The sequence below is a fragment of the Pezoporus flaviventris genome, unplaced genomic scaffold (assembly GCF_033815535.1).
Source record: "Pezoporus flaviventris isolate CSIRO_AGI_PZ_B2104156 unplaced genomic scaffold, CSIRO_AGI_Pfla_v1 ptg000013l, whole genome shotgun sequence".
NCBI classification, from domain to species: domain Eukaryota; kingdom Metazoa; phylum Chordata; class Aves; order Psittaciformes; family Psittacidae; genus Pezoporus; species Pezoporus flaviventris.
Window position 1 is genome coordinate 8,060,390 of NW_026892561.1, and position 27,500 is coordinate 8,087,889.

A 27,500-nucleotide genomic window follows, 5' to 3' on the forward strand; every position below is an offset into this window, starting at 1 on the left:
CTTGAGATCAGAAACACTTTGTTATGTGATCCCACCAGCCCTGTTAGGGGCCAAGCACTGCTGTTGGGGACACCCCAAGCTGTGGCATCTCGTGCAGTGGCTTGTCCTGCCCTGTGCTGGCATTGGGCAGTTACTGGACAGAAATGTTTTAGCCTGAATCTTCCAGTCCATGGGAAGGGTTTCAGCCCTGCCACAGTGATCCTGCTATGTAAGGCAGCCACGTCTGTGCCCTCACCACCATGCCACCATGCCCACTGCTGCAGGCCAGCACTGGGGATGGCAGCCATGCCCTCTGCCCTGCTGTCACTGTGACACTGGGGACAGCAGTCAGCGGCCCTGCTCTGTGCCTGGAGCACAAAGAGCAGGATACCAGGCAGGCAGCCTTTGGGCTGAGCTGTGTGCGGGGCTAGTTACTGACCACTGAGACTGCTCCCCTCAAATAAAAGCAGTGACAGCTTTTAGCCAGCAGCACCCAGGATGCATGGCCATCTGCCCACAGCCATGGTCTCTACTTGGAACAAAATAGACCAATTTCCCACCCCTTCTTCAACAGGGAAAGCCCATGGCCATCTGCCCAGTGCAGAGAACATATGCTGGAGACCCAAGAAGCTGAGTTGCAGGTTTCAGTGTTGCCCCATCTCCTTTCTGACCCTATACACACTGAAAGAGAGGACTCGGGTTTGGCTACTGAAGCATCACTATACAGGCAGATCTGGCACACCAGATACAAGTGAAGACCTTCACAGGGGCGATCAGGGGCCACTTATACCTGTGTGTATATATACACAGACTGTGCACCAGCCCTCTTGACGTGCTAGCACCAACACTGGAAGGGTAGCTAGTGCCTGGTCAATGGTCTAGAAACATCTACTCATCGTGGCTGTTGCTGTTCAGTTGGCCCACTCCAGACAAATGCTTGCAAAAGACACTGCAGTCCGAGCCATGGGAGACTGCTGGGGTAGTGGGCTCCGGAGTGGTGACCCCAAGCCTCTCCCCAGCAGCATACAAGGGCAGCTGACCCCTGAGATACCACTCAGCTGCAGGTTCCTTCACCCTGCCCACCCAAGGGTTTAAATCTGAGTCCTGCACACTGCAGGACTGTTCAGCTGGCACAAGAGTCTCCCAACACGCTCAGGTTGACACCTACCTGCAGGGTGCTTCTCCTGGCCAAACCAGACCCACGGCAGGCAGAGCCCCTCAAGCCCTCCTGCAGACTCACTGCAGCATCTGCTCCTCTCTTCATCAGTACCACAGAGGAAGCGTGCCAGTACTGGGAGGGCTCCTTCCCGTAAGACAACTCCACCAAGGGAGCACGGAGTGCAAGCCCAATCTGAGCACACATGTACACGTCTAATTCAGAGAGAGATGTTGTTTACCCCGTGAGATGGGGCCCTGTGCAGCTTCTCCCATTAGCAAGGAGCACTGGCTAGGTCCCAGTGCTCTTCCCCAGTAACAGGAACCCTGCTTCAGCTCAGGGGCCTTTTACTCCTGCCAGAGCAGCTCTGCTCACACGTTCTGGGATGAGGACAGGTCTTTAAATGCTTTCAAATATACGCTCACATCCTCTGCTGCAGCAGCCACTGCAGAGGTAGGCATTAGCTCTCCTGCAAGGGCTGTCCTGCAGGCTGCCACATAAAGGACATTGGGTTCTTCTCCACGGTGGCTAGGAGACCCCAAACAGGTCTTCAGAGCAAGCTCTTCTATGTCCAGTTCTTCAGAGGCAGGCAGGCATGGAAGGGACACCAAACCCCACTCCTCCAGCAGATAGGGGACAGTGGGGGGCTGCACTGCCACCTCCTGCAGATCTCCAGAACAAACAGACCAAGGCCTTGTGTCTGGCACCACCACCTCTTCCCAGACCGTAAGCCCGGTGGAGAAGAGCCTCCAGCTTTGGAAAAGGCATCTGAGCTTGGCCAGGCACCAGGTTTAGAGAGGAGCAGTCAGTGCCTGCCCACCAGGGATGGAAGATGCCAAGCCTGTGTCCTCCATGGGACTCTAGGACTCTGGCTGGAGCAGGTGTGGTGGAGAGCTCAAGGACTGTTGCATCCAGCTCAGGAAAGGAAGGAGGCAGGGGACAGCGTTGGCTGTGCCACCACCAAAGGTCAGTCCTGCATCTTCTGCCTGGCAAGGACCTGCTCACCCAGCCTGCCCTGAGGCTCCTGGTCAGGGGAGGTCACCAGTGCCCCCACAGGTCCATGCCAGTATGGTTCCCTGTTGGGGCTGCATGGATGTGCCTGCAACCCCAGTGGGGAAATCCTACCTGCAACTGGGGGCACGCACATGAGTGATGTTTGCTGGCCAGGGAGTAGGTGAGAGCTCCCAGACACCAGAACCTGCCTAGCTGTGCTGATGCAGACCTGGGTGCAGCCCCAGCCATCACTGCTGTGTGGTCCTGGGCATAGGTGCTCTGGCTGTGTAGGCAGCACTGAGCCCTGCCGCCCTCCAAGCAGGATGCTCACTTGGGCACAGCAGCAGCAATGCTCTGCACCATTCCCAGCACACAGCAGAGGCAGGAGGGGAGCAGCTGAGGACAGATCTCACTGCAAAGGGTGCTGGCACCGCTCCATGCAGCCTTAAGGCAGGCTGGTTATTTTATACTTAGCTTTGAGTAGCAACAACATCTACAGGATCTCCAGCATCTATAAGAGATTTGGTTTAAGAAGCATGTTCTCATGATCAGAGGATGTCAAAGATGGATTGCCAATTAACGCAGTGGCAAAATGATCAGCTGCACCATCTGGACAGTGCCACAGGCTGCAACCAAGCCCAAACAAATATACTGTAAAATCAACTGAAATCCTGCTACACAGAGAGATGGCTCCCTGTGAGCTGGTGGCAGAGGGCTGATGTGCTGCTATCAGGTGGTAAGATGTGAGTTATCAGAAGATAAAAGAGTACTTGCTGGTAGAAAAGACAAAACTACTGCCTGCAAGGAGAAACCAGGCAAGGAAGATGGTATTTCCACCAGGGTGATCGACAGCAGGAGCAGATGATCAGGGAAGTGGGAAAGTCTCCACCTTGATGCATTCTCGGGTCCAAAACTGCTGCTGCTCTGGAAAATGCATTACTTTGCCAAGGGCACCACAGGCTGAACAGGCTGGGATGAAATACAGACCCCACCATGTCAAAATTGGATATGAAGAGATCTGTGGTTCTCTCTGACTTTAATCCTTAGATCAACCAAGCCAAGTGCAAGGCGCTACAGCTGGGTCAGAGCAATCCCAAGCACAGCTACAGGTTGGGCAGAGAAGAGATTCAGAGCAGCCCTGCAGAGGACTTGGGGGTGTTGGTTGATGAGAAAATGAACATGAGCAGGCAGCATGTGCTCAAAGCCCAGAAAGCCAACCGTATCCTGGGCTGCATCAAAAGGAGCGTGACCAGCAGGTTGAAGGAGGTGATCCTGCCCCTTTACTCTGCCCTTGTGAGACCTCACCTGGGGTATTGTGTGCAGTTCTGGTGTCCTCAACATAAAAAGGACATGGAACTGTTGGAACAAGTCCAGAGAAGGGCCACGAGGATGATCAGGGGACTGGAGCACCTCCCATATGAAGACAGGCTGAGAAAGTCGGGGCTGTTGAGCCTGGAGAAGAGAAGGCTGCGTGGAGACCTCATAGCAGCCTTTCAGTATCTGAAAGGGGCTATAGGGATGCTGGGGAGGGACTCTTCATTAGAGTCTGTAGAGGGGTAACAGGTTTAAACTTAAACAGGGGAAGTTCAGGTTAGATCTAAGGAGAAGTTCTTTACTGTGAGGGTGGTGAGGCACTGGAATGGGATGCCCAAAGAAGTGGTAAATGCCCCATCCATGGCAGTGTTCAAGGCCAGGTTGGACACAGCCTTGGGTGACATGGTCTAGAGTGAGATGTCCCTGCCCATGGCAGGGGGTAGGAACTGGATGACCTTAAGGTCCTTTCCAACCCTAACCATTCTATGATCTACAAATGCTCAACAGCAACACTGCAGAGACTCTTTTCCAGAGTCTTCTCTGGAACACTGGCTAGACCCACCTCTGCTGTCAGACACCTCTTGAAGTCTTGAAAGCAAGGAGCCAAGCAGGGATGGTGAGGCCACTTCTTGATGGGTTTCAAAGCACCCTGCCAGTTCATCAGCCTGGGAAGAGAGACAGGCTAAGGAAGAGGAGGAAACCTTGAAAAAAGTCCTCTGTGTGTGTGGAGAGAGAACAGGGATGGGATCCTTTGGTTTCCATGGGGTTGCTGGAATTAAAAGGCCCAAGAAAACATCAGGTCTTGACTGCGTGGTGGTGGGCTGGCAGCAGTCTTGCAGTGATCCAAGACAGAAAAGCTGCAGAAGTAGAAGCCTCTGAGCTGCTCCTGCAGCAGAGCCTCTGAAGGATGCAAGCTGTGTGGAGATAGGCACACTGGAGACCAGGCCAGCTGCCAGCTTGCAGCCACAGCACTGCCTGCAGATCATACCCATGAGGGCAGTGTGTAACAGCTTCCCAGCAGCCAGGATGGGTGGTGTTTGCTTTCCCAGCACACCCCATGGAAGTGGCAGCATGGTTGCACTTTCTCTCCAAGAGAGCACAAATGTGCCGTGTCCAGACACAGAAAAGGACCCCAAGCCAGAAAGAAACTCAGCACTTTCCAAAGAAACAACAAATAGCCTTAGAAGAGTCTCTCAGGGTCACCTCATGCTCTACCCCCTGACAAGATCACCTCTGCCTGCCCTCCAAGAGCAACAACGCTTGTTGAGACCTTTCAAGCCCTCTAAGCAACAGCAGCTCTCCAAGTGACCTTCCAGTGCTTCCCTGCACTCTTGGAAAGACCTCCTACTGCCTGACCTGGATCCTTTTCCTTTATTTCCTCCTGTCCTGTCCTGTCCTGTGTCCTGTTTGTCCCACTCAAGGAACAGAAAACGGTTGTTTACCTATGACTGGAACATTACCTTTTACACACTCTAAGACTTGTAGCTCATCAGGCTCTCATCAGCCTTTCCTCCTCACCATGTGTACAAGATGCTCATCTTCCCTGACGCTTTTCTCTGTGCTCTCTAGTCTGTACCTACAGAAGTGTTGTGCCTCAAACTGAGTACAGTGCTCAAGCAGAGGTCCTGCCACACTGAGTGGCTTGGGAGGACACCTCCATGAACCTCATGCACAGACCCATTGACCATATATCACATTCAAAACCCTTGTTAAAAGGTCACAGCTTCCAAACCCAGCACCAGCAAAAGCTGATAACCTAAATCATGTTACATCTTTCAAGTTGAAAAGCAGGGGAGAAATGCTGCAATATGTCTGGTGAGATGCAGTAGGTTTCAGCAGAATCTGGGCATCAAAGTGAGACCTGTGAGGAGCAAACATTGTCTGGAGGCGCTGGGGGGCAGTGAAGTGCAGCCCCCTTGCCCACTCCACCCCACAAGACCCACACAAGAACCAAACAACTTCTGGAGGGGTCTCACAGCTTACCACTCAGACATGCCGGGCATCCTTCCCGGGCTGCCAGCAAGGGCAGGATGGCCACAGCTCTGCAGCTGCCTGGGTGGGTGCTCCTGCACAGCCATTGGGGGACCATGTATTTAGAGGTCCCACTATTACAGAAATGAAGCAGAAAGTGACTCTCTGGGGCTCCTCCTCACCACCAACACACCCTCTGGGTAGGTGCCAGGGGAAGCATCTCTGATGAGGCACCGAGTACATCGAGGATATCAGGGCTTCTCTCCCAAGTGCTGCAGCAGGCTGAGGAGCACGCTGGGCTCCCGCTGCTCCCAACACACAGCATAGCAGTGGCCCTGCCTGTCCACCAACACCATTGGTGACAGGAGTGCCAGCCCCATGAGCCAGCCCGCACCACACCAATGCAAACCATCCCCGCGCATCGCCAAGCCAGCAGCACAGGAGCTGCCAGCACCCCGAGAGGCTGCAGGGGTGGGAGGCAGTGTGGCACCCTGGCAGGTTCAGATGCCATCACAACCACATTGCTCAGACCCAAACCCTGGCAGCTGCCTGCTACCATGAGTATGGGCTTCCCCACTGGATCAGGGGCAAAGCAGCCAGCTCAGCCCATCCCCACTCCAAAGGACCCATCACAGGGCAGGTAAATAGATCAGGAAACATCCACTTAATGCTCTAATTTGTCTGTCACCAAAGGGTAACCAAGGCATCAGCCCCAAGCACCCCGCATAGGCTTTGGCAAGGCAAGGGGGTGGCAGCTGGAGGCTGCCCTGCAGAGGAGGGCACTGCCCTGGGGATGGTGCGGACCCAGAACTAAAGGAGAATGTTTTGTTTTCAACTTCCACGGAAACAGATGGAGAAACTCGATATTCAACTAAAAGGAAAAAAAAACGTTGTCAACAGAAAGCTAAAAATAGGTTTAAATCGAATTAAAAAGAGAAAGAGAGAGAACAGAAAGTGAATGAATAAGAAACTAAAACACACCTGTGCCAGGAGTTGCATAAATGAATCAACAATATCAGGATGATCCCTGGGCCCTAAAATATAATAAAGATGTAACTTAAGAGAAAAATCATACAAACAGCAACTCAACATCATATAGTTATGTGATACAGAAAGAATTTACAAGTGAAAACAGGAGTGTAAGGGAGGAGGGGTGTGTGGGGAAAGGGATGGGCAACATGAGCAGCTTGAAGCAAGTTAAAGAAACAAAACATACAAAAAATCATGAAACTTGGAGAACCCAAGAACAGAAAGAAACTGCAAAGGAAAGGGTCTGAAGCCCCAGGGCCTCCAGCTAGCACCTGAGTGCTGCAGAGCCAAGGAGGAGATCTTCGTGTCCTTGGGGAGGAAGAGAAGGAGGAGCAGGGGCTAGCTGGGCACCATCTCCACAAGGAGAATTAGAGCTTTTTGCACTGGGGGGACCGAGCGGGTGTCTTCAGAGCACTGTTTGGTCCTGGAAGATAACTGCAAGTGAACGACAGCACCTCAGCAAACGCTTGACAGGCCCAGCCGGGCTCAGGCGTGCACATGCTTGTCACCAGCACTAGCTGCTCAGGAGCCCCTGGCACAGTCACCCTCCCACCCTGTTCCCAGATGTTCTCCAAGACCCCGAGTCCAGGATCCTCCTGGACGTGTCCTCCAGCATCCTCCTGGGAGAGAGCAGTTCAGTGCCCAGAGATCTCCATGCCAGCACCACTCGCCCTACCTTGGCATCCCACTGTGCACAGACACGTCTTGGACCCCGTGGGGTCAGGCATTACCCCTTCTCCTGTTGCCCGTGGGCTCAGCAGAAAGGGCTCACCCTTCTCAGGCCTGGCCACCCCCTCAATGGGACCCATGGGGTGGGTGGGAGCACACAGTCCTGGGCACAGAGTGAGCTGCATGGCCGCTTGCACGAGCAAAGCTTGCATCCAAGCGTTGGCACAGCTCAGGCTCTGTGCTCTTCCCTTTCCTCCTGCAGATATGCCTGCTCCTGCACGGAGGCATCGCCGCCTCCCCAGGCACCGAGCCAAAGGGTTTCAGTGCAGACACATCCACACACCACTGGCACAAGCAGGGACCTGATCTCCAGGTAAGCCCAGCTTGCCTGCCACTGACCCCAGTGACACCTCAGTGCAGTAGGGTTTGCTCGGACCATGGTGTGATGATGAAGCAGGGGTACTCACACCTCCCCAGCCTCCCTACAGAGCTCTGAGCCTTGTACAGGGGGACAGCATCACCCCACCCAGCATCTGGCTGTCAGCAAAGGACAAGACCCCTTGGGGACTGCATACAGAGGTGCTGAAGAACCAGAGCCAGCAGCTCCAACATACATTTGTCCCTGTCCCAGGGCACGTCACCAAGAGGCTGAGGGGAGCCATGGTGCGGAGGGGCCTGTCCTAACCCCCATTTGCTTTTTGTAGGGTGTGCAGTGAGCTGAAGAGAGACCCTGCCCTGGGGGAGGATACCAGCATCCTCAGCATCACAGCAGTGACTCTGAAGAGGTCGTTTCCCAGATGTTCACACACACATCCTCCTGGTCATGCAAGGGCTTGATTCCTGGCCACTACAAACAGCACTGGCTCCTGGAGGAGCCCCTGGATCTCCTGGGAAGCGCAGCCTCCCTGCCCAGTGGGACTGGAACTCCAGCTCGAGCCCTGCAGCATGGGACACACAGCCCTGCTGCAGAAGCAGGGTTGTCACAGCAGTACAGCATCTCACCCAGGGGTTTCCTGCTTCTGCTGCCCTGCAGGGAAGGTACCCACCTTCCAGGGGTTGGGATGAATCCAAGAAACAGAGATGGCCCCATTAGCTTAGCTAGGAGTGAAAACAGCCATTCCTGGTAAGACGCCTCCAGACTCCATGCATGCAACAGCCTGACAACAGCCCCAGCGTGAAGAAGGGTTGATCCTACGTACCTTGCTGGAAGAGGGTCAGCGTGACTGAGGTAACGAGCAAGAAGAGGGCCTTGATGGGAGGGAAGTGGGCAGGCTCATGGGCAAAGATGTGAACCAGCTGCAAGACAGAGAGAAGAACTCAAGCTGCTGTTAGCCTTGTACATCTCCAACCCCCTGGGGAGCAGCAGCCCCAGCCCTGAGCTCGGCTCCGTACCTGCCGGGTGAGGTCGATGGCAGAGGCCTGGGGAATGGTGCTGTACATCTGCCCCAGCATCTCACACAGCTGAGGCACCATGGGGGCAAAATCATCCAGGAGGGTCTTCACGGACTTCTCAAAGATGGCACAGACGGACTGCAGGAGAAGGGGGGCTGCTCTGAGAAATGGGCATCGGGCGACCTCTTCTGGGGGACAGGGCTTGATGGATGGGTCCCAGGGGAGGGAAGAGCTGGCAGTGGGGATGGGGATCACCCAGGCAGAGGGCTCAGACCTGCTTTGGTACTGCTGCCCTGCCTTACAGCACAGGATGCTCCCAGAGATCAGAAAACACCCTTCCTACTGCAGCAGGAAGTCTCCCTGAGGGCCAGGGGAATGTGGATGGTGCGATGCTGCACATGGGCATTACTGGACTGAGAGGACTAGAGAAACACCAGAAGACACAGGTCCAGGTCAGAGGAGAGCTCTCCTCTTAGGGAACACAGGTTTGGTAGACCCCCATCTCCCTGCTCATGGTAGGGCCCCTGTAACTGGAGGAGTGGGGCTGATAAGAGCACAAGACAGACTAGAATGGCTGCACACTGCTGGTGACAGCACTGGTCTGGACAACCAAGCAAGACATCCCTGTTACAGGGCATCACTCAGAGTCTGTCCTTTGCTGTCCCCAGTTCAGGGCAGCAAGGAGTAGCAGAGCTGCAGGCAGTACCCAGGAGAAGCCTGGTTACCTCCACCACCTGGGCATCATTCATCCACTTGCTGAGAACCTTCTGTATGAGCTGGAAGACTTGCTGCAGAACCACCACCACCTGCAAAGAACAAGAGGCACTGAAGAGACCTGGTCCCCACAGCACCAGGAAGGGGAGATTCAAAACTAAGCATGGCTTGGACACAAACCTTCAGGGACCACTGCCTCCTCCCCTCTCCAAAAATGGACAGCTTTCTTCCCTGCTGAAGCAGCCTGGAACAGGTCACAGTGCCAGGCTGTCCTCCAGTGCAGCACCCAGCCAAGAGGGACCCTGCAGGTCACCTCTGCCCACCTCAGGAGTGGTGGGATGAGCTAAAGGAGCTGTTTTAGGTGAATGCATTGGCACTACCCTCTTCATGGTACACACTGCATTCCCCATTAACCCCCCTCTCCTGGCACCAGCAGTGAATAGCAAGGCTTCAGCCAGGCTGTGGCAAAAAGCAACAAGCTCTACTCACTGGGTTGGGTCCTTGCTGCACTGGAAGTTTCTTGACTTCAGTGCTTTCGTGGTCATCATCATGGTGGCTGATGTCTAGGGTGGTGAAGAGGTTGGACAGCAGACCCAGGATGTGGATGATGGCCAGCTTGTTGGAGGGATTGGGCTGCCAGGGAAAATAAAGCCAAAAACCATGCTGCTTAATCATAGTCATGCATTTAGGATCCTGAGAAACCATGACTGCAGAGGCAAAGTGCCAGAGAGGAGTTCCCTGCACTGCCCGCTCTTGAGCCCATGTTCAAGAGTGTTGCTTCAACACAACAGCCCTAGAGTCAGCAGGAGAAGCCAATTCTGCACGGAGGCAGTGCACAGGCACTTACTGTTTCATCAGCCAGCTTTTCCAGCTGCTGGATGTAGGGGGTGATCAGGGAGTGCAGGTTCTTCAGGATCTCTTCCACTTGCAGTGCAGAGAGCAGGAAACCAAGAGCCTGCATCAGCCACATGCACTGACTCGTCTGGGACAGAGAGGAGACACAATGGGTCAGGTCACCGCCCAGCCTGCAGTCTCAGGTACAACCTAACATGCACACTAGCTAAGGCAGCAGCCAGGACCCTGGCGTGCTCCAGCTCCTGAGCTGCTCTATCTGGGTCACCCTTGTTGCATCTCACTGCAGGAGAGGGGAGCAGCTCCCTGCCAGCATGGCAAACCCACGGATCAGGCACTCTGCCACCAGCACACTTGGCCTCTTCCCAGCAACTGAAAGACCAGTTGGTGCCCAGGGATCTCCACGCTGGCACTGATTGCCCTTCCTTGGCATACCATCCTGTCTCGGCCCCTCTGAGGTCAAGCATCCCACCCCAGTCTGGTCACAGGCATAGCCTGCGTAGGCTCTGTCCCCACACTTATCTCCCTTCTTTTTCCTCTTGAAGACATGCCTGCTGTCTCAGCATCACTGGGCTTTCAGGGACTGGGAACTGCTAGAGTTAAGCCTCCCCCCAGGGCCTTCTCTCTCTATGGAGATATATCCTCCAGCATGACCCCAGCCCACATGCAATGGGAGCCCAGCAGTTACTCCTGGCTCCACACACTGTGGCTGCAGTGCTCAGCTCTTCTCTGGGGCTAGCCCAACTTGTGATGGCACCCCTCATGTCTTCAGCTAGGTGTGACTATGGGGTACACAGCGGGGGCAAGCAGAAGCAGCCAGAGGTGTGAGCCAGCCCCTCTTACCTTGTGAATCTGCTTCATCAACACCTCCTGCCAAAAGGGAGAGAGAAAGAGCAGGGTGAGTGCCACAGACAGCCCTTTCTCTGCCAGGAGGCAGGACTGATGCAGGAGGTCAACATAACCAACACCACTGTGGGCAGATAAGAGACATGCACTGCCCAGAACGTGCCACAGGCACAGAGCAAAATCCTTGTCCCCTGGTAAGTTCTCCCTCAGCCAGCCCACCCAGCAAAGGGAGCCTGTGGCTTGGCCAGGTGCTGCTGCAGGACAGCTCAAGGAGCCAGGGCTTCATTAGTCTGCTGACAGCATCCCCCCAAGCTCTAAAAGCACTCATGCCCTCCACCAGCCCCTCTCTGCCCTTACACACACCCTGGCAGCTCACCCAAGCCCAGCCCTCCTCCTAGCACCTCATGACTCTGAGGCCCATCTGCCCCAGATCTTGAGAGCCAAGAAGGACCCTGGGACAAGCTGACCCAGCACTGCAGGGACCAGCCCAGTCTGTTCCCAACAAGACAAACAAAGGACAGATGTCCACGTGCAACCCCAGTAGACCCCCTGGCAGTTGTGTCTGCCACTGCCCATCATTTCTGCCTTCACAGCAGGACACAGGGCCTGCCACCTGGGTCTGTTGGCCTAGGAACAGGACAGACAAGTTCCTCACACCAAGCAAGATGCCCCGAGCTGCTGCTTGGCATCCCCCTGCCCTGATCCTTGCAGAGGAAAGGGTATGCACAGTGCACATCCCAGGTCACCACCACACATCCATCTGCACCCAGCTCCTACCTGTGACACGGCGACAATGTTGGCAGCATAGGGCGGCAGGTCGTACTTGCATTCCCGACAGATCTTCTTCAGCGTGGACACGCTGGAGATGGAGAGCTCAGGGTTGCCCAAGGCTTGGAGCACCAGTGGCAGCACGTTGTTAATCATGACGGGGTGATCAGCCAGCCACTCCGACAGAGCCCCTGCACACACAGATGGGATCAGCCCGCACGACTGCGTTGCGGGCTCCTGCTCCCGCACCCTGGGATGCTCAGCTTTGCTTTTCACTACTGTTATTGCTGAGCAGAAATGGCCTCAGAGGGGCTCCCCCTCCCCACCCTGTGTGTGAACAAGGGCCTTACCGATAGTGAACATGACGGTGTCGGCAAGCTGCACGTTGCTGATGCTGATGCGGGGAATGAGGCCAATCAGCCCTGGCACCACATCGGAGTAGTTCACATCGATCGTCTCAGCGATGGACTGGAAGCCGTAGAGCAAAGCCTCCGTGTGCTGCCAGGGTGGGAGAAGCACCATCAGAGCCATGCACTGACCCTTGATGCCAACACCAGCCCTAGCTCCAGGAACTAGCTCAGACTTCCCAGGCGGCTGGTCCCTGGGCAGCGCTAAGGGCAGGGATGCAGAAGACCTGTTCCTCTCCCCAGCAGATCCCAGAAAGCCTGCATGTGTGCTGGCAAGGGGGTCATGCTCCTTGCCTCCATCATGTCCCTTTGCTCTCAATGTCCCATGGCAAGGATAGGTCCCCAAGGGGCTGGCAGCCATCAGCCTGGTGCCTGGGACCCCTCACTCACCTGCCACGTGGATGGCTGCTCTGTGTTGGTCAGGAGACGTCCCAGTTTGTCATAGAGGCTGCTCAGGAGCTCAGCACCCAGCATCTCATACACATACATCAGTGTGTCAGAGATGTCCACCCTGCAGAGAACATGGGGGGGTCTCCAAATGCTGTCCCCATCCCCTGCAGAGAGCTCCATGCATGAACACATGACTTCCCCTCCCACTGTCAGGCAGAGCACAGGCACTGCCTGCACAAGCACACTGCCCCAGCCCATCACAGGGTGCTCCCAGGGCGTCCTCAGGAGGGCAACTGGTGCCATGCCAAAATACCAGCTCATTTCCTTATCACCACCATAGCCAAAACAGCTCTTGGTGGAAGGAATCTCCTCTTTGTCCCTCCTTGGGTCTCCACACAGCAGTCTCCAGGGTGGCAGGACAATGCGTGCATCCTTGCCTGCCTGACAAGCAAACCCAAGCCTCCCAACTGTACCTGTATATCCGAAACTGCTCCTTCTCATCCGAAGACCAGAAGCCATACTCCTCATCGGAGGGGAACTGGGCTTTGTGCAGCAGCACATCCACCAGCTGGAAGTAGACAGGCCTGTAGACCTGCTGGTACACCGCCTGCTTGTCTGGCTCAAAGGAGAGGATGTCATCCTGGTAGCAGGAGGAGGAATACATCAGGTTGTGCAGGGCAAAGAGAAAGGAGCTGGCATGCCTGCTGCAAAGGGGACTTGGGAACACCTCTCAGGGCTGGTGGGACCTATCATGCCCTGGAGGTTGCATTTTCAGCTCCCCAAGATCCACCTGATGCCGACTCCTTCTGAGGCACCAGCACCATCTGGATGCAAGAAGCACCAGCAACTGGGAGGACCCTTGGATGTTTGAGGAGAGCAGGGTTACAGCAGGGTGGCACTGCCCTGCCATATCCTAGCTGCAGGAGCAAGCCTGCATCAGGAGCACACATGCCTTGAATCCCCCTGCAAGGCAGGCTGGGATGGATGCCTGAGCACAGCGCTCTCCTGCCTGTACCCATATCCTCAGCCTACCCGGAGAAGCAGCAAAAAGAGGTGGGAGCCTTGGCCACACACAGCTCCCACATCACTCCCCTCCCTGCCCATGCTCAGCCACTCTGCATCACATTGCAGAGGAATAGAGCTGGGGGGATGAACAGGGGCTAAAAATAGAGCACGACGTGGCAAGGCTGCTTTGCCGGTACAGGGAACACTGGCCCTGGGAGAGGGACCCATGCTGGGCAGTCACTAGCAGCCCCCAGCCCTCTTTCCTCCTCCAATAGACCACACCACCAGCCTGGCAGCAAGGTCTAGCTTGCAGTGAGCCAGCACATGCTCTTCTACCTTGCGGGCACACAGCAAGGAGCTAAACAACCAGCTCTGCTGCTGGAAAAGAAATCAGCATGAAGTTTTAATTAGTTATGTTAATGAGGCCCTTAAAGCCTGGCTCACACTTCCAAGGAAGACCGGGGGTGGAAAAACGCAAGCCACAGGACCAGCATTTCCGAGGTAAGTGCCCTGCGGTGACTGTGAGTGCCGGGTGAGGAGCAGCGGCATCGGAAATCCCTTGGAATCAAATGCAACCAGGCCAGATCCCAGTCCTGTGCATTGGTACCTTGAGTCCTGACTGGAGAGTAGGACCGACCCATGATGGCCACTGACCTGCAGCGTGTACCAGAAGGTGAGTGTCAAGGAGCTGGTGGTTTCATTGACAGGGTAGTGCCCAGGGATGCCAGTGCAGAACATGATCATGTTGACCAGGGCCAGGAAACTCTGCCAGTGCTCCACCTGGTCCAGGAGTGCCCTGAGGAGCAGAGAGCACAGTCAGGGTGGCACAACTGCTGTGAGCACAGCTCCTCTGCCCTGCCACACCACTGGCGCAGGACAGGCCCTGCACAAGCAGCACGTGCAGGACAGCGGTGCTGCTCCAAGCTCATTCCCCTCTCCTGGGGACCATCCCCAGCACTCACCGGGAGTGGTTCTCCCCCAAAGCCACAGCGATGCGGCAGATCCCATGTGACGTCTCCATGTCCCCGCTCTGGACCGCCTGGCGCAGCTGCTCTTGGAGCCCCAGCACAGGTGGGATGAGCTTGAGAAGGGTATTCACATACCTGCAAGCACAGCCTGAATCAGTGCTGGGCATTGCCTCACCGGCACTGGCTGCCAGGGCATCCATCCTTTCGGATGCTCTCCCAGGGCTCCTGGGAGCTTTCCTTACTGGAAGGCTGCTGTATGCAATGGGATGCATCCAGGAGCCTTTACTATTTACAGGGACTCTACTTCCAGCCTGTGGCACCGGGACAAAATTTGAAGCCCCAGGCACCCCTGCAGCAGAGCCTCTGCAAGAGAAGGGCTGACCCAGTGGCCATCAGCTCAGTAGGTTTGGGAGGGCAGAGGCACTGCAATGCAGTGGGGAATTTGCACCAGCACCCAGCCCGCACTAACTGGTCACTGCCATAACTAGCTCCAAGCGAGCTGTGCCTGCACATGGCAGCATCAAAGCAGTAGTGAGCAGAAGGGTGGGGAGGGAAGACCTGTGGGCTCTTTTCACCGCTCTTCTCAGCTCTGCGTGAAGGCAGGCATGGACACATCCAGCTTGTGCTCTCTGGGAAGAAGGGGGCAGCCACCCTTAGGGACTCCTAGCGCAGGAAGATGCTGGTCCCTGACACATCCCCCTGGCCCCCCAGCCTCCCAGGCTGCCACAGCTCAGCACAGCACAGCTCTCCCACATCGCATCACGCACATCAGCCTCCCCTCTGCACCGCTGCCTGTAAGTGATGGTAACCAAGGCAACGAGAAGGAGGCAGCCAAGGTGAAACGCAGCCCAGGGCCCCCGGAGAGAGGCTGTGCTGGAGGCTGATGCGCAGCCTGCCATTTCCCTGCCCGCCGAGGCGTGTTATCCGGAGATGCAGCTATTCTGTGCGCTCCCCGCCTGACCCACCACACGCAGGTGCAGGGCTGAGGATACTTGGAGCGGGAGGCACACGTGATGCCAGCTCCCCTGTGCTTCCACCATGAGGAAGGGATGCGACTGCTGACATCAGGACAGCCACAGCCACACATCCGTCCTGGAGTGGCAGAGCTGCTCCATCCTCGTGCTATGGCTACTTTAGGGCAGATCAAAACCATTGGTGCAGGGAGAGAGTTGTGCTGGTGGTGGCAGCTTTTAGGTCTGGGCCAACAGAAGACAGAGGGAACAAGGTCGCCCCCTCGCCCCTCTCCCCCAGATGAAATCACTGGTCATGGGGACAGGTATTTTTGTGTAAGCCACTTTCGAGCCTCTGACGCCCCCTGAGTGATGCATGTGGCACCGTGGGAGCAATGTGATGATGAAGAGTTGGGAAATTCATCAGCTTCTCTCCCTGGGAACCAATGCTGCAGTCAGGGCTGGCACAAGGGAGACAGGGCAGTGCCCAGACAAAAAGGTACAGGGGACCCGCGACCGCTCTGGTGTAGAGAAAAGCCACCCTTCCTCCACAGCACTGGGCTCACAGTACCCCAGAGATGCTCTCACAACTTTAGGAGTTTATTACAAGCATCCTGCTTCTGCTGTCACCTTGACACATTCACAGTGCAGATGCCTGGACCTGAGCTGGTCCTCTGGACACCCTGCACAGCCAACAGGGAGAACCAACTGGATTTGCTTCCTTGCTGCAACTCATCCCATGTTAATGCAGACTTGTAGAAAAGCCTGGGTGAACCCTGCCTCCCGAGCACCACTTTGCTCTGCTCACTGCCTGTGCAGATGTAAAGGCAACTTGGATGAAAGGGCCCCAGCAAGGAGGGCCATTCTTGCTCTAGATAAGTTGTTTTAACCAGCATCCCAAGAGCCATGACCAGCTAAAGCTGAGCTAGTCTCCTCCGCACCCCGGAGCACGGAGTCCCAGGCCACCCCAGTGCTGCTTCCCAGCTCCAAGTGATGAGCTTGCCCCTGCTTCCCACCTCAAGTACCCCAGCACTGGGCAGGAGAGGACAAGACCAACCATGAATGCCCAGCTGAGCAGCCTGCCTCCAGCAGCCAAAGTCTGGGAATGCCTGTGAGTGTATGAACGTGGCAGCCATAAGGTGATGCTTCCCCGTGTATTTCCCTCCAGTGATCTGTCTTAGCCTTCCTGAGCAAGAATCTGAGCAATATCCTGGTATTTAGCACCTGAGCAAATTTTGCTTCCATGAGTTGGTCCAGTCCCTTCTGAAAGCCGCTGTAGCTCCCCTGGTGAGACCAGCATCTCCTTCTGCTCTCCCCACAACCCTCCCCAGACCACATCACAGTGTGAAGGACAACCTGCAGAAGGGAGATATGTACAGCTTATATGGGACAATCTCATCCTTCCTGATCCAAAATCTGAGCCGTGTCCTGATGAGAAAACCTGATGTTACTAAAACACTGTTTCTAATGAAGCTCTTGGAAAACTTTCCCAGTGAAATTCTTCTTCAGGGATTGAGCACCAGCACCAGGAAGGGATGGCTGAGCACTAAGCAATCCCACCCAGATGTCAGTGATCCTGCCAGCTCCACCACTGCAGCAATACTCTACTGCTTTCAGAGGGGCAGCTCACTGCCTGATGCCTGTGTTCCATAACCCCCACTGCCGGCACACATCACATGGAGGTCCCTCTCCCTGCTCCAGCACTACCCGTTGGGCTGCAGAGCATGGCCATGCGCCACGTGCCAGCTCTCCTGCTGCAGCACGTGCCACCGAGCTCTCTGACCCGCTTAGCTGGGGGGATAATCCTCAAGCGAGACTGAAAATCCAGCCCAAGCCTCCTCTGCAAAGAAGATGCAGCAATATCTCCGTTCCTGCTGTCTTGTGCCTCAGCAGCTTTGTGACAGTGGAGGTGTGCTCAGAGGGGCTCCAGTTGCCAAGCCTCTGAGGTTTCTTCCCAGGAATGCCATATCCTAATAGAGGAACATCATCCAGAATCCAGCAACGCCTGGGGCATCCCCTCCTCTGGGTGCTATGGGCTCCTACCCTCCTAGAAGGTAAGGAGATCAAATGCTTTGCACCTATGAATCTCTGCTGCATCATCTCTAGTAACACCTCAGAGGCAGGAAAGCCACCCACTGATCCTCGCAGGAAGGGAAATGGAAGATGCTGGCACAACTGACTTATCCAAGAATGAGGCAGTGCCATGGCTAGGTGATCCTAGCCCATGAGGTCCCACCTGCCCTTCTCCATCTAGTCATGGGTGGCAGCCAGTAAGGAGCTGCAGCATGAGGGATGCCACGCAAAGCGGTGCTACCCTTGGAAGATGACCCACAGGTTACCTAGCTATGGGAAAGTGGGCAGCCCCGAGACCCAACTGTCACATGTGCGATGCCCTACAAAGGTAAGGAGAGGACGATGTCATCAGCTCAGTGTCAAGGATGCTCTGAGCCTGCAGCTAAGGGCAGCAGGGAGACAAGCCACTGCGGAAACAAAGGTGAGAGACAGGAGGAAGAAAGCAGCAGAAAAGCAGCAGGGACCTCCCACACTGTTAAGATGAGACAGAAAGGTCAGGAGATTCCCTGGGGGCTCCAGGAAGAGCTGGATCCTCCATGGCTAAACAACAAAGCCAGAGGGGCGGGACAGCTGGCACCAGAGGAACCGGGAGGAGGGATGTGGGATGGAGGACACAAGGAACAAAGGGGAAGAAAGCCCACTGGGGCTGGGAAGTGGTGGCTCAGTGAGCTACCCAGCTCCTGAAGCCACCCCGGATCCCAGTACTGAGCACTGTCCTGCTCCTTCCCGGAGCAGCTGACACCACACGCTGCCTGGCAGGGCATCACTGTGACAATGCTACCGCTGTCCCCACACCCTGGAGTGGGGGCTGTGCCAGGCTCACACACTGGGCAGCCTTTCAGGCTGCCTTCCCGCCCTGTCCTGGCCATTGCCTGCATGCCTTTGGACACCAGGGTTCTCTGCCACAGCCAATGATGCCTCCAGGGAGCAGGATGGAGAGCAAGTGCTGGTAATGCCGTAAAGTAGCAGCCAGTGTGGCAGGACTGGACAAGGCCAGAAACTGTGTGGCAGGGTCAGCACAAGAGCAGAGAGAAGCAACCCGTTCTCAGCCACACTTCCCACCAAAACTCACTTTGAAAGCTCACAGAAAGCTCAGGCTTTTAATGCAACTGAAGAACAGTGCTGCAGGGCCAGGCTCCTGCACACAGGTGTGGAATCACAGCCAACAGACTTCTGAGACTAAAGGGAAATGGAAAGGAGGAAAACAGAATCCAACATTTCAGAACTGCAAGTCATTTTCACCTTCTCATTTTCTGCACCAATCCTGCTACAAGGGTTTGGGCTAGCCCACAGCCTTTGGCAGGTACGAGGAAAGGTGCTTGTGGTCATCTTCTGAATGAAGACGAAAATGAGGCAACCCCTCCCACACCCAACACCACATCAAAACCCTACTGGGTCTCATTGTGCAGCGGGACTTGCAGATGCAACCCCTTTGTCATGGAAAAGGATGACCCCAGACTGCCCTCAAGCCATGGACTGCGCCAGCTGCCCCTGCCCTGAAGCCAAGGCGAGGACCAGGGCTCACAACCGCAGCAGCATCTGCACCGCTGCAGAGGGTCGGAGCCTGCACGATGCGCAGTGATGCACAGCGGCAGCAGCTCAGCTCAGCCTTCAAGGAAACCCTCCTCTTGGAGGGTTGCTAAGCAGCCAGGAGGGGATGTGGCCACGGGAACTGGAGGAGATGTACTTTCCCTTCTGAGGGCATTGGTCCCAAGAGCTGACAGCAGCTTGGACAACGCAGCCAAGCAGAGGAACTCAGAGCCCCACAGCGCAGCCCCAGCAGGACCTGCTCCAGCTCAGCTGCTCCAGGGGCAGCCGCAGCCATAAACAAAGGATGAGTCCTTGGCTGGCATGAGCTGCTGGAGTCAGGAGGAGGAGGGAGAAAACCGTCAGGTCTGGTTTTATTATCTCTGCATCGAATCAGCTCCTTGGCTGGACCAGCAGCATGAGCAGAGGAGGGTCTCTAAACTCCCACTGGCAGGAGCCAGGCAGCTGGTCCCTGGTCGGGTGCTGCAGATCTGACCACAAGGAGCCAAAAGGGAATATCCTCATCTGCTTGAGAGGAGGAGGGTGGGGATGGACTGTGGGGACCCAAGACTACATACTCCCCACAGATCAGCCATGGTGCAAAGGCTTCCAGGACCAACCCTGTGAAACCAGTAGCTGCTGGCTGCTTTTAACATCTCCCAAGCCCTACCATCATCACCTCCAGGACAAACAGCAGCTAAAAAGAATCCTGAATTCTTTCTTTCCCACCCCATTCCCTTGTAGACCACCAGCCCACAGCATGTGGGAGAGGCTGCCCTTACCTCTGGGCATCAGGCTGGGAAATGGCATTGACAACAGCCTCCACTGCTGTGTCAAAGAGCTCCGGGTCCTGCAGGGAGGTGAAAGCTGCTTGGATCAGGTTCTCGCAGTCCATCAATGGAATCTCCAGCTGCACCCAGCTGGAGAAGCACTTCAACACCTTCTGCTTGATAAAACCAGGGGAGTCCCGCTGCTGCAGCAGCTGCTCTAGCAAAGGGAAGACGGAGCCGCACTCCTGTGCCAGGACGCTGCGTACCTGGCCCTTGCGGTACTGCGGCAGGCGGCTGGTCTGAAACTCCTCGGGCAGCACGGTCAGCAGCTCCAGCAGCGCCAGGCACCGCGCTCGCCCATCCACGTTGGAGTCCTCCGCCTGGAACATGCGCACCATGTCTGCCACGGCGCAGGGCCAAGCCTCCGGCATCATGCTGAGCGCCAGGGAGGCCAGTGCCACGCAGAGCCGGGTCAGCACGATCTTGGAGCCGCTGGCGAAGCGGGTGATGTGGGTGAAGAGCTGTGATTTGAGGGTCTCATACTGGTCAGCTGGGATGTCGTTCCAGTAACGGGAGATTTTAATGTGGAGAGCGCTGGCACCAAAGTACTGGATCTCAGGCACCTTGTCCATGTTGAGAAGCAGCCAGCTGAAGTGCCATGCCTGCGGGGACACCTGCGCCTGCATCAGCCATTTCTGAGCCAAGTTCTTGTTCTCGATGTTTGGGTCGTAATACAGCTGATGGAGAGCCTGGAGGAGAGAAGGAAGGATCTTAGAGCAGCCAAGGAGCACCACCATGGCTGGTCCCACCTGGAGGAGGCTCGCTGGGACACAGCCCAGAGCCTGGGCTGCCCACCAGCCACTGCCCTGCACAGCCAGCCCTTCTCCCCACATCAGCCTGTGCTAAGGGACCTCCCTTCTTGTGCTCTCAGCGAACTGAGAGCGATGTGGCTGTGGGTGAGGACCTGCAAAGTGTTCTTCTCCTCCTCCTCTAGAAATTTCTTCTCCTTAGTCACCTCCCATCTTCACTCATGCTGACCCTGCCTTCTTCCCTGCTGAGGTGCCATCACTGGGGTGGGTGCAGGATCCCTCTGCTACAGGAGTGCTCTAAGAGACACGGCACACCAGCACTCCTGCCCTCCACCTGGACTCGCTCTTAGAAAGGTGCTGTGGATACAGCAGCATGGCCCAAAGCTTGCACTTGGGAGCTCCAGGAGCTCAAGAGCCGCTGCAGATATCTTCATCTGTCAGATTATACAGAGCCCTGGAAATCCACAGTCACTAAACTCAGGGATTAATCCCTTCATAGAGTCCCTTTGAAGTATTCCCAAACCTGCCAAGTTACAGCTGAGTCAGGAGAGCTGGCATCTAAGCCTGCCTTCTGCCACCTCCTGCAACAGTCCAGGCTGCTCAATCCACTTCTCCATAGAGAGAAGGGGAACATTACGTACCTGCTGCGACAGCTTTGGGAGATCTAGTTACTGCTTTGCAGCGCTTGGATCCATGTGAACAGCCTCATGCAGGCTGCAAGGCTTTATTTGCAGAGGAATATCATATAGATCTTAAGGGCAACATTAGTTACTTATCCTGAGTGGGTGCAACTGGTAACCAGTGATGCCCTTGCACATGAAGGGGCAGATAAACTACCCCTTGCCTGGACTCCATCTTCCAGCAGGGACGTTTTCTGCCTGGCACAGCACATTTCATTTCAAATCACTGCACACGCCAGGATCAAGTAAGAGCAATGGCATTTCTCAGGCTATCAGGCACCCGTCACACCCCAGCAGCAAACTGGAGGACTATTCCAGCAGGTGCAGAGGACTTTTTGTGTCTCCATCCTGGCTCCAGGTCTCAAATATCCTCGTCCTCGCCCCCCTAAAAAGCTCTATAAAATTCTTGCATGGTTCTTGTACCCAGGAGAGGATTTGAACCCTATTTTTAAGCATGCAGAGCTGTCAGCCTGGGGCACAGGAACGAGCTTCCCAAGCAAGCTCTTGTGCCACCAGCTGCCTCCCAGCACAAGACGAAAAAGCAGGACAAAACGGCAGGAACCTTACAGAGACAGCGTTGGCTGGGCCATCATTTAAAACACCTCTGTTCAAGACTTTGTGGCGGGGGAAAATGAGGATAACCTCTTTGTAAGAAAGAAAGAGGTTATGAAGTACATCATAGAAGGAGCCAGCCAACACGGGTTGCAGAGGGACAGGCATCTGTCCCACTAAATGATGTATCCTGACACAGAAAAGGTTAACCCTTTGATAAGCAGGGCCAGGGAGAAAAGAAAGGAACCCTGACAGAGTGGCCAAGGGGCCCACGTTACCAGCAGCTCGCTGTTCCCAGCTAGCTCAGACTTTTACCCAAAGCATCTCTCAGCTGCCGGGGCAGAGGTAAGTGCTGTCATCATCAAAGCAACAATTCACTTCATTACCGAGCAGTAGCTGCAGATGTGCTAAAAGCTCAACCACTCCTGGGGGTAGGAAGCTGGCTCCTACCCCTGCTCTTCTGCTAAGGACTGAGTCATCCTGCAGCAGGGCTTGAGCTGGAGCTCCCAACCATCTCCTCCATTACCTGCTCAGTCTCTTGTTCTCATCAGAGCCCGCTGCTTCTTTCAAAAGAAATCTCACTTGAGACTCCCAGTTGGTGATAGATCACTCTTACCCTTCCCTGCTTGCTGGGCACTGTCACAAGGCACTGGTGCCCTCTGCTTGCTCCCCAGCCCGGGACCCCCCCCCACCTGCTCCCACCTCTCTGTTTAAAGCCACATGCAGTCCTTAATTGATTTCTTCTATTTTGAACAGTCTTCCTGCTAACACAGGGAGAAAAAGATCCCTGTGCATCACATATTCTGACGCACAACTTGTACACATGCCCCAGGAGCCCTAATCTCTAACCCGGTATGAGGTTTGCAAAGCATGGACCTCACTGTGCGTGGAGGATGGACCACAAGCTCCCCGGCAGCAAACCTCCAGCCTTCAGGGCTGCTGCTTCATGGACTCACAGTGGGGAGCTGCGCAGGCAGAGCGTGGCACTGTGCACACTCTGGGCACACTGAATTGAGCCCCAGGGCGATGTGAATGCAGGGCAAGCCTTACACAGCACCCCAGATAACAGGAAACATGGCAGGACAGCAGAGCAGAGGCTGGCACACACAGCCTGCCCGCTGGGAAGTAGCTGTGGGCTCATCTTCCATCTGCATGGAGCTGCTGCTGCTGGATAAGGCCTGATCCTACCAAAGCCTCCAAGCAAGCAGACCCTGGTGCTTTCATGGGATCACCTGACTGAAGGGAGAGTGGGCAACCAGGCAGAGCAGAGCACGAGGCTAAGGCGTGAGCATCCTGCACACAGCTCCAGCACACAAGCATCCTGCAAGCAGCCCCGGCAGCAGAGACTTTGGTACTGTCTATGCCAAAAAAACAGTTGGTACAGCGTAACAACAAAGATGCTCCCCTTGACACTAATGCTGGGAAGATGTCACTACCACTGCATTAGAGGAACTGTGAGCAATCAGGTCACAAGACCCCTTCCCAGGCAGGGTCATCTTTCCCACCAACACCATCCCAGCTGCTGGCCTGCACCCCTGCACTCAGTGCCTGCTGTTACCAGTGAGCTCTCTAAAGGGAGAGGTGTCCATCGCCCAGCAACACCACCTCAGAGCCCTGCTCCTCCTGCAGGGTCCCTCTGGGGAGGTTTCCAGCAGAGGCCCCCAGGGATGTGTGCTGGAGCCTCCACTGATCAGCACCTCTGGGAGAGAGGGCGAGTGGTGGGATGGCAAAGTCTACCACTACAGTCAGTTATTCAGAGGATGGAAACAGCTGATGCTGAAGAGTCCTGCTGCAAGATGTTGGAAGTCAGGAGAATATTCTGGAAAAACATAGTTACTGGCTTTCTTACCCAACTTCCTGGAGCACCCTGCCCAGGAAGGGTCTGGCCACAGCGGTTCCTGGCTGTTCCTGTCCGGGTGCAGGATGCCAGGTACAGAGGCAAGGCAACACATGTCCTGAGGCTGCTGACAGCGTGCCCCATGTGGTGGTCTACATGATGCAGGAGAGATTTCCAGAGGATTTCTAAGGATGGGCATCAATAATGGGACCATCCAAGCTCAGCTCAAAGAAGCAGACGAAATCCCTGGGAGAAGCCCAGGCTCTCTCCCTAGCCTACCACCACTGAGTACCATCCACTGCTGAGAGCGTGGGACAGGAGGCTGCAAGGCACCGTGCCCTGAAGGGGGGTAAACACCCAGCACACTCCTCCTCAACCATCCTCATTCCAGAGGCATGCACCGGCTGCTGTTGCATTCGGTATCACCATGTCAGCCAGACTCTCAGGCCCATCAGGAAGAGCTGGAGATGACAAGGGGAATTCATTAGCGCCAGGAGGAAGAAGCAGAAGGCATGAAATTGGGCAGTGACATCTAACAGGGAGGCTTTGTGCATTCTGATTTGAACGGGTGGCTGACACCAGACCCGCCTCCTCCGCAATTAGACCTGTAACGTGAGAGCTGGTAAACAGCCCTACTGTCAGCTAAGCCCTTTGGCCAGGGAAGGAGCTTTCTCCAACATCAGCTCTGCTTGGCTGAACACAATTCAAGCTTGCAATGATGGCTCTTCCCTGCTCTAAAAAGCTGTGGCCAAAGCCTCAGTTAGGCTCTAGTCACTGGAGCAGCACCAGCCCCTCAACAGAGCCAGAAGTAAGCTGCCTTGGGGCAAGGTGGCTTGCCAAAAGGTCAGAGGTCCCAAGCTGGTCGCTTTGGGAGGTGGAGGAGTCCAAGGAGAGTTACTGCCAAGCAATCGCACCTGATCTTATTTGCACTCTGCTATGATGATGGAAAAGGAGCTTTTATGAGCCCAGAATCTCTGAGGCCTCACCCCTTGGAACCACAGGGATCCCAGAGCCAGCAGGCTGTCTCCCTGACTACACCATCTAAACGCATTAAGAGAAGATCCCCAGCAGAGAGGTGGTGTGTCCGTGGGGTGCCATTTCTGGGCGACAAGAGGAGCCCTGGATGCACAGTTCCAGCCCCACAAAGCTGGAGCATGCTGCCTGTCGTTCCTGGTGGCTCCATGGGGAGACAGGTCCCCTCCAGGGGCAAACCTGCTTGGGCAAACGGAGGTGAGAGCAGGGACAGCCCTGAGGTCTGCAAACTGGCAGGAGAAATGGCAAGCTGGAAGTCATGCTCCTGTTCTGCTCCTTGCCCTATGCCCACAGCCATGGCATGCTGGGGCAGCAGTGGTTATGGCCCCTTGGCAGCCCCTCTCCTTCTTTCAGCAAGACTTGGGGATCTCTCCCACTGCAGTCTCTCGCTGTCCTTTCTAGCTGAATGCACTCACACCGACAGTGCTCCAGGCTTGAAGAGCACAGCCATTACTGTGGCTCTGCCGAGAGAAGGGAACGTCATCCCTGCATCCCCTGCCCTGCAGCAGCCATCCTCCCCCTGCCATGGCAGGGCAGGGCAGGCTGAGCAGCCAGAGCCCCGGGAAGGCAGCAGCCTGCTGAAGCACCAAGGATAGCAAATGGACACGAAATAAAGCCGTGTGTGTGCCGCCAGGCGTGCTGCTCCTCATGGCACACACACTTCATAGTGCCACAGAATCAGTTTCTTTCCCCCTCTCCTAATAAGAGGTGCTGCCACTTCACAGCCACTCTTTGAGCCCAGGTTGCCGGCACCCATCCTTCGGCTGTCAGGAAGGGGCTAAGCCCAGATGCAGCTCAGCAGCCTCAGCATCCCTCCTGCTGCTTCACTGCCAGCAGCCCTTTGCAGATAACAGCATGGTCCCCAGCAAGGATGGGGGCTGTTGGGGATGGGTGCTCCCAGTGGTGGTGGCCAGGTGCCTGCACAAGCAAAGGGTGAGGAGCAGGAGGACCGGGGGAACCCTGGGAGTGCAGAGCCCAGGGTGAGTTGGAAGGGTGAGCCAAACACACCTGCCCACCTCTCTTTTCCATCACTTTGGTGGACAAGTTGACTTGAGGAATCCCCACTGGTGCCCAGGCATCAATCCCACCCATTCCTGCTTTGTAAGACGTCAGAGATCAGATGAGGTTCCAGTGATGGTCCTTGTAGAGCAGAGCTGAGGCAAGGCAAACATGAGGTGCTCCCCTCTCATCCCATCACCACCACACCACAGGAAGGAGCAAGGCTGGCTCTGGGTGGAACCTGCTTCTGCAGTGAAGATTTGCTTAAACACTAAACAAGTGTCCTCGCTTCCCTCAATTTTGCAAGAATGTCACCTCCTGAGGCCCCTAACTCACCATTCCTGGCATGTCTGCCACATCTCACATACATGGGCTGCCTCTAAGGAAGAAGTGGCCAAGCTGCTGTCATCAGTATTGAACAGGAGATGCCATTCCCCCACCCTGACATACCCATAAATCTCCTGATCAGGTTTCTGAAGACAGGCAATAACCCACTGAAGAAAGCAGATGCACTTGGGTTTCTCCTCCCCACCCTCCTGTAAGGAAGGCAGCCCCGGCAGCTGCCACATCCCCGAGGCTCAGCATCTCTGAGGAGCAGTGATCAAAGCCACCCCTCTCCCATCACGGAAGGCTCCGGATGTCAGCTCCATGACACCCCGCCTACCCATCCTGCTGGAGAGACTGTGCATTCATCAGGCATCTCCAGAGAGGCACATGGCAATCTGGAAGGCCCAGAGATGCCAGACTGCTAATGTGCTAGTGAAGAGATGTCAGTGAATATTACGAACACCCCAATGGATGACAGGCAGGCCAAGGGAGGAAAGACCTGGAAGGAATCAGCCAAAAAAGAATGGAGGGCGAGAGCAGGCACTTGGGAAATTCACAGAGGAATGGCACTGCCTTCTTCCTTATTTCAAGAGGGGGAATGCTGCTGGGGCAGATTCAATTGCACTGAATCAGGTACAGAGGGTCTTGCATTCCTCTCCTCCTGTCCAGTACTGCAGTGCTAGATGCTGCTAACTGTGACCTATGGGAGACCAAAAATACAAGGCACAAATCCTGCTTGTGCACTCTTCCTCCAAGACCAACACAGCCAGCAGGGACCGAACATCTGCAACCCATCTTTATCTGATACTGCAGCAGGAGTGTCCCTTCCCCAGGGCAGCATCACCCCATCACCAGCCTGTCAGTCATGCCACGGACAGGCGCTGGGCACAAGAAAGCACACTGAAGTCGGCATGGCGAGGCCAAGCATCCTCACATCCTGAAGCCCTCGGCTTGCCCAGCCTTCCCTTTGACTCCTCCAATATAGCAGCAGGCACGGGGGAAGCAGAGCCAGCCCTGAGCTACCGGCTGCCCAGCAGGTCCACACAGCACGGTCACGCCAGCCAGCTCTAGCTGTGCCCAAGCCAGAGTAGCATCTAGGTCAGGCTCAGAAGACAACACAAAGCAGCTGAGCAGCCCTCAGCTGGCATTGGGGGATGCTGACACAGTAACTGTACCACAACAGCTCAGCCCAGCACAGCCCTGATCCTTCTCTGTGTCATGGGAGAGCTGCCTATGGAAAAATATGGAGAAAAAACCTATAGGGAACAACTTTCAGATGGCTCCTGAAGTGCAACACCCGAACCTGACACCTCCTCAGGAAAAGGGTCAGCTGTCTGCCTGCTGCCCATCAGCTTTCAGACCTGCTGGCTGGCAAAGGATAGCATGGGTCCAGCCTACAGCATCCAACACCCTCCCGCCTCCCTGCAACTACTGGTCACAGATGGAGGGACTGAACCAGCTCTCTGGCACAGGTCATGATGGATACACACA

At 55.5% G+C, this 27,500-nt stretch overlaps 1 protein-coding gene across 3 annotated transcripts in view; it reads right to left on the reverse strand.

Annotated features, from left to right (window-relative positions):
* IPO13 (importin 13) overlaps nucleotides 1-27,500 on the reverse strand; it is a 31,729-nt gene that overhangs the window by 1,965 nt on the left and 2,264 nt on the right. For 2 of the 3 annotated variants that reach the window (XM_061451441.1, XM_061451442.1), the window contains exons 2-15: nucleotides 19,786-20,522; nucleotides 14,448-14,588; nucleotides 14,140-14,281; nucleotides 12,954-13,120; nucleotides 12,481-12,601; nucleotides 12,034-12,181; nucleotides 11,693-11,874; nucleotides 10,913-10,939; nucleotides 10,065-10,199; nucleotides 9,707-9,850; nucleotides 9,229-9,309; nucleotides 8,504-8,641; nucleotides 8,311-8,407; nucleotides 6,395-6,447 (exon numbers count right to left, since the gene is read on the reverse strand). In XM_061451441.1, the coding sequence (XP_061307425.1) occupies nucleotides 6,395-6,447; nucleotides 8,311-8,407; nucleotides 8,504-8,641; nucleotides 9,229-9,309; nucleotides 9,707-9,850; nucleotides 10,065-10,199; nucleotides 10,913-10,939; nucleotides 11,693-11,874; nucleotides 12,034-12,181; nucleotides 12,481-12,601; nucleotides 12,954-13,120; nucleotides 14,140-14,281; nucleotides 14,448-14,588; nucleotides 19,786-20,522 (2,313 nt within the window). The remainder of the gene's footprint in view (nucleotides 1-6,394; nucleotides 6,448-8,310; nucleotides 8,408-8,503; nucleotides 8,642-9,228; nucleotides 9,310-9,706; nucleotides 9,851-10,064; nucleotides 10,200-10,912; nucleotides 10,940-11,692; nucleotides 11,875-12,033; nucleotides 12,182-12,480; nucleotides 12,602-12,953; nucleotides 13,121-14,139; nucleotides 14,282-14,447; nucleotides 14,589-19,785; nucleotides 20,523-27,500) is intronic. The other variant, XR_009743066.1, reaches the window with a different exon arrangement.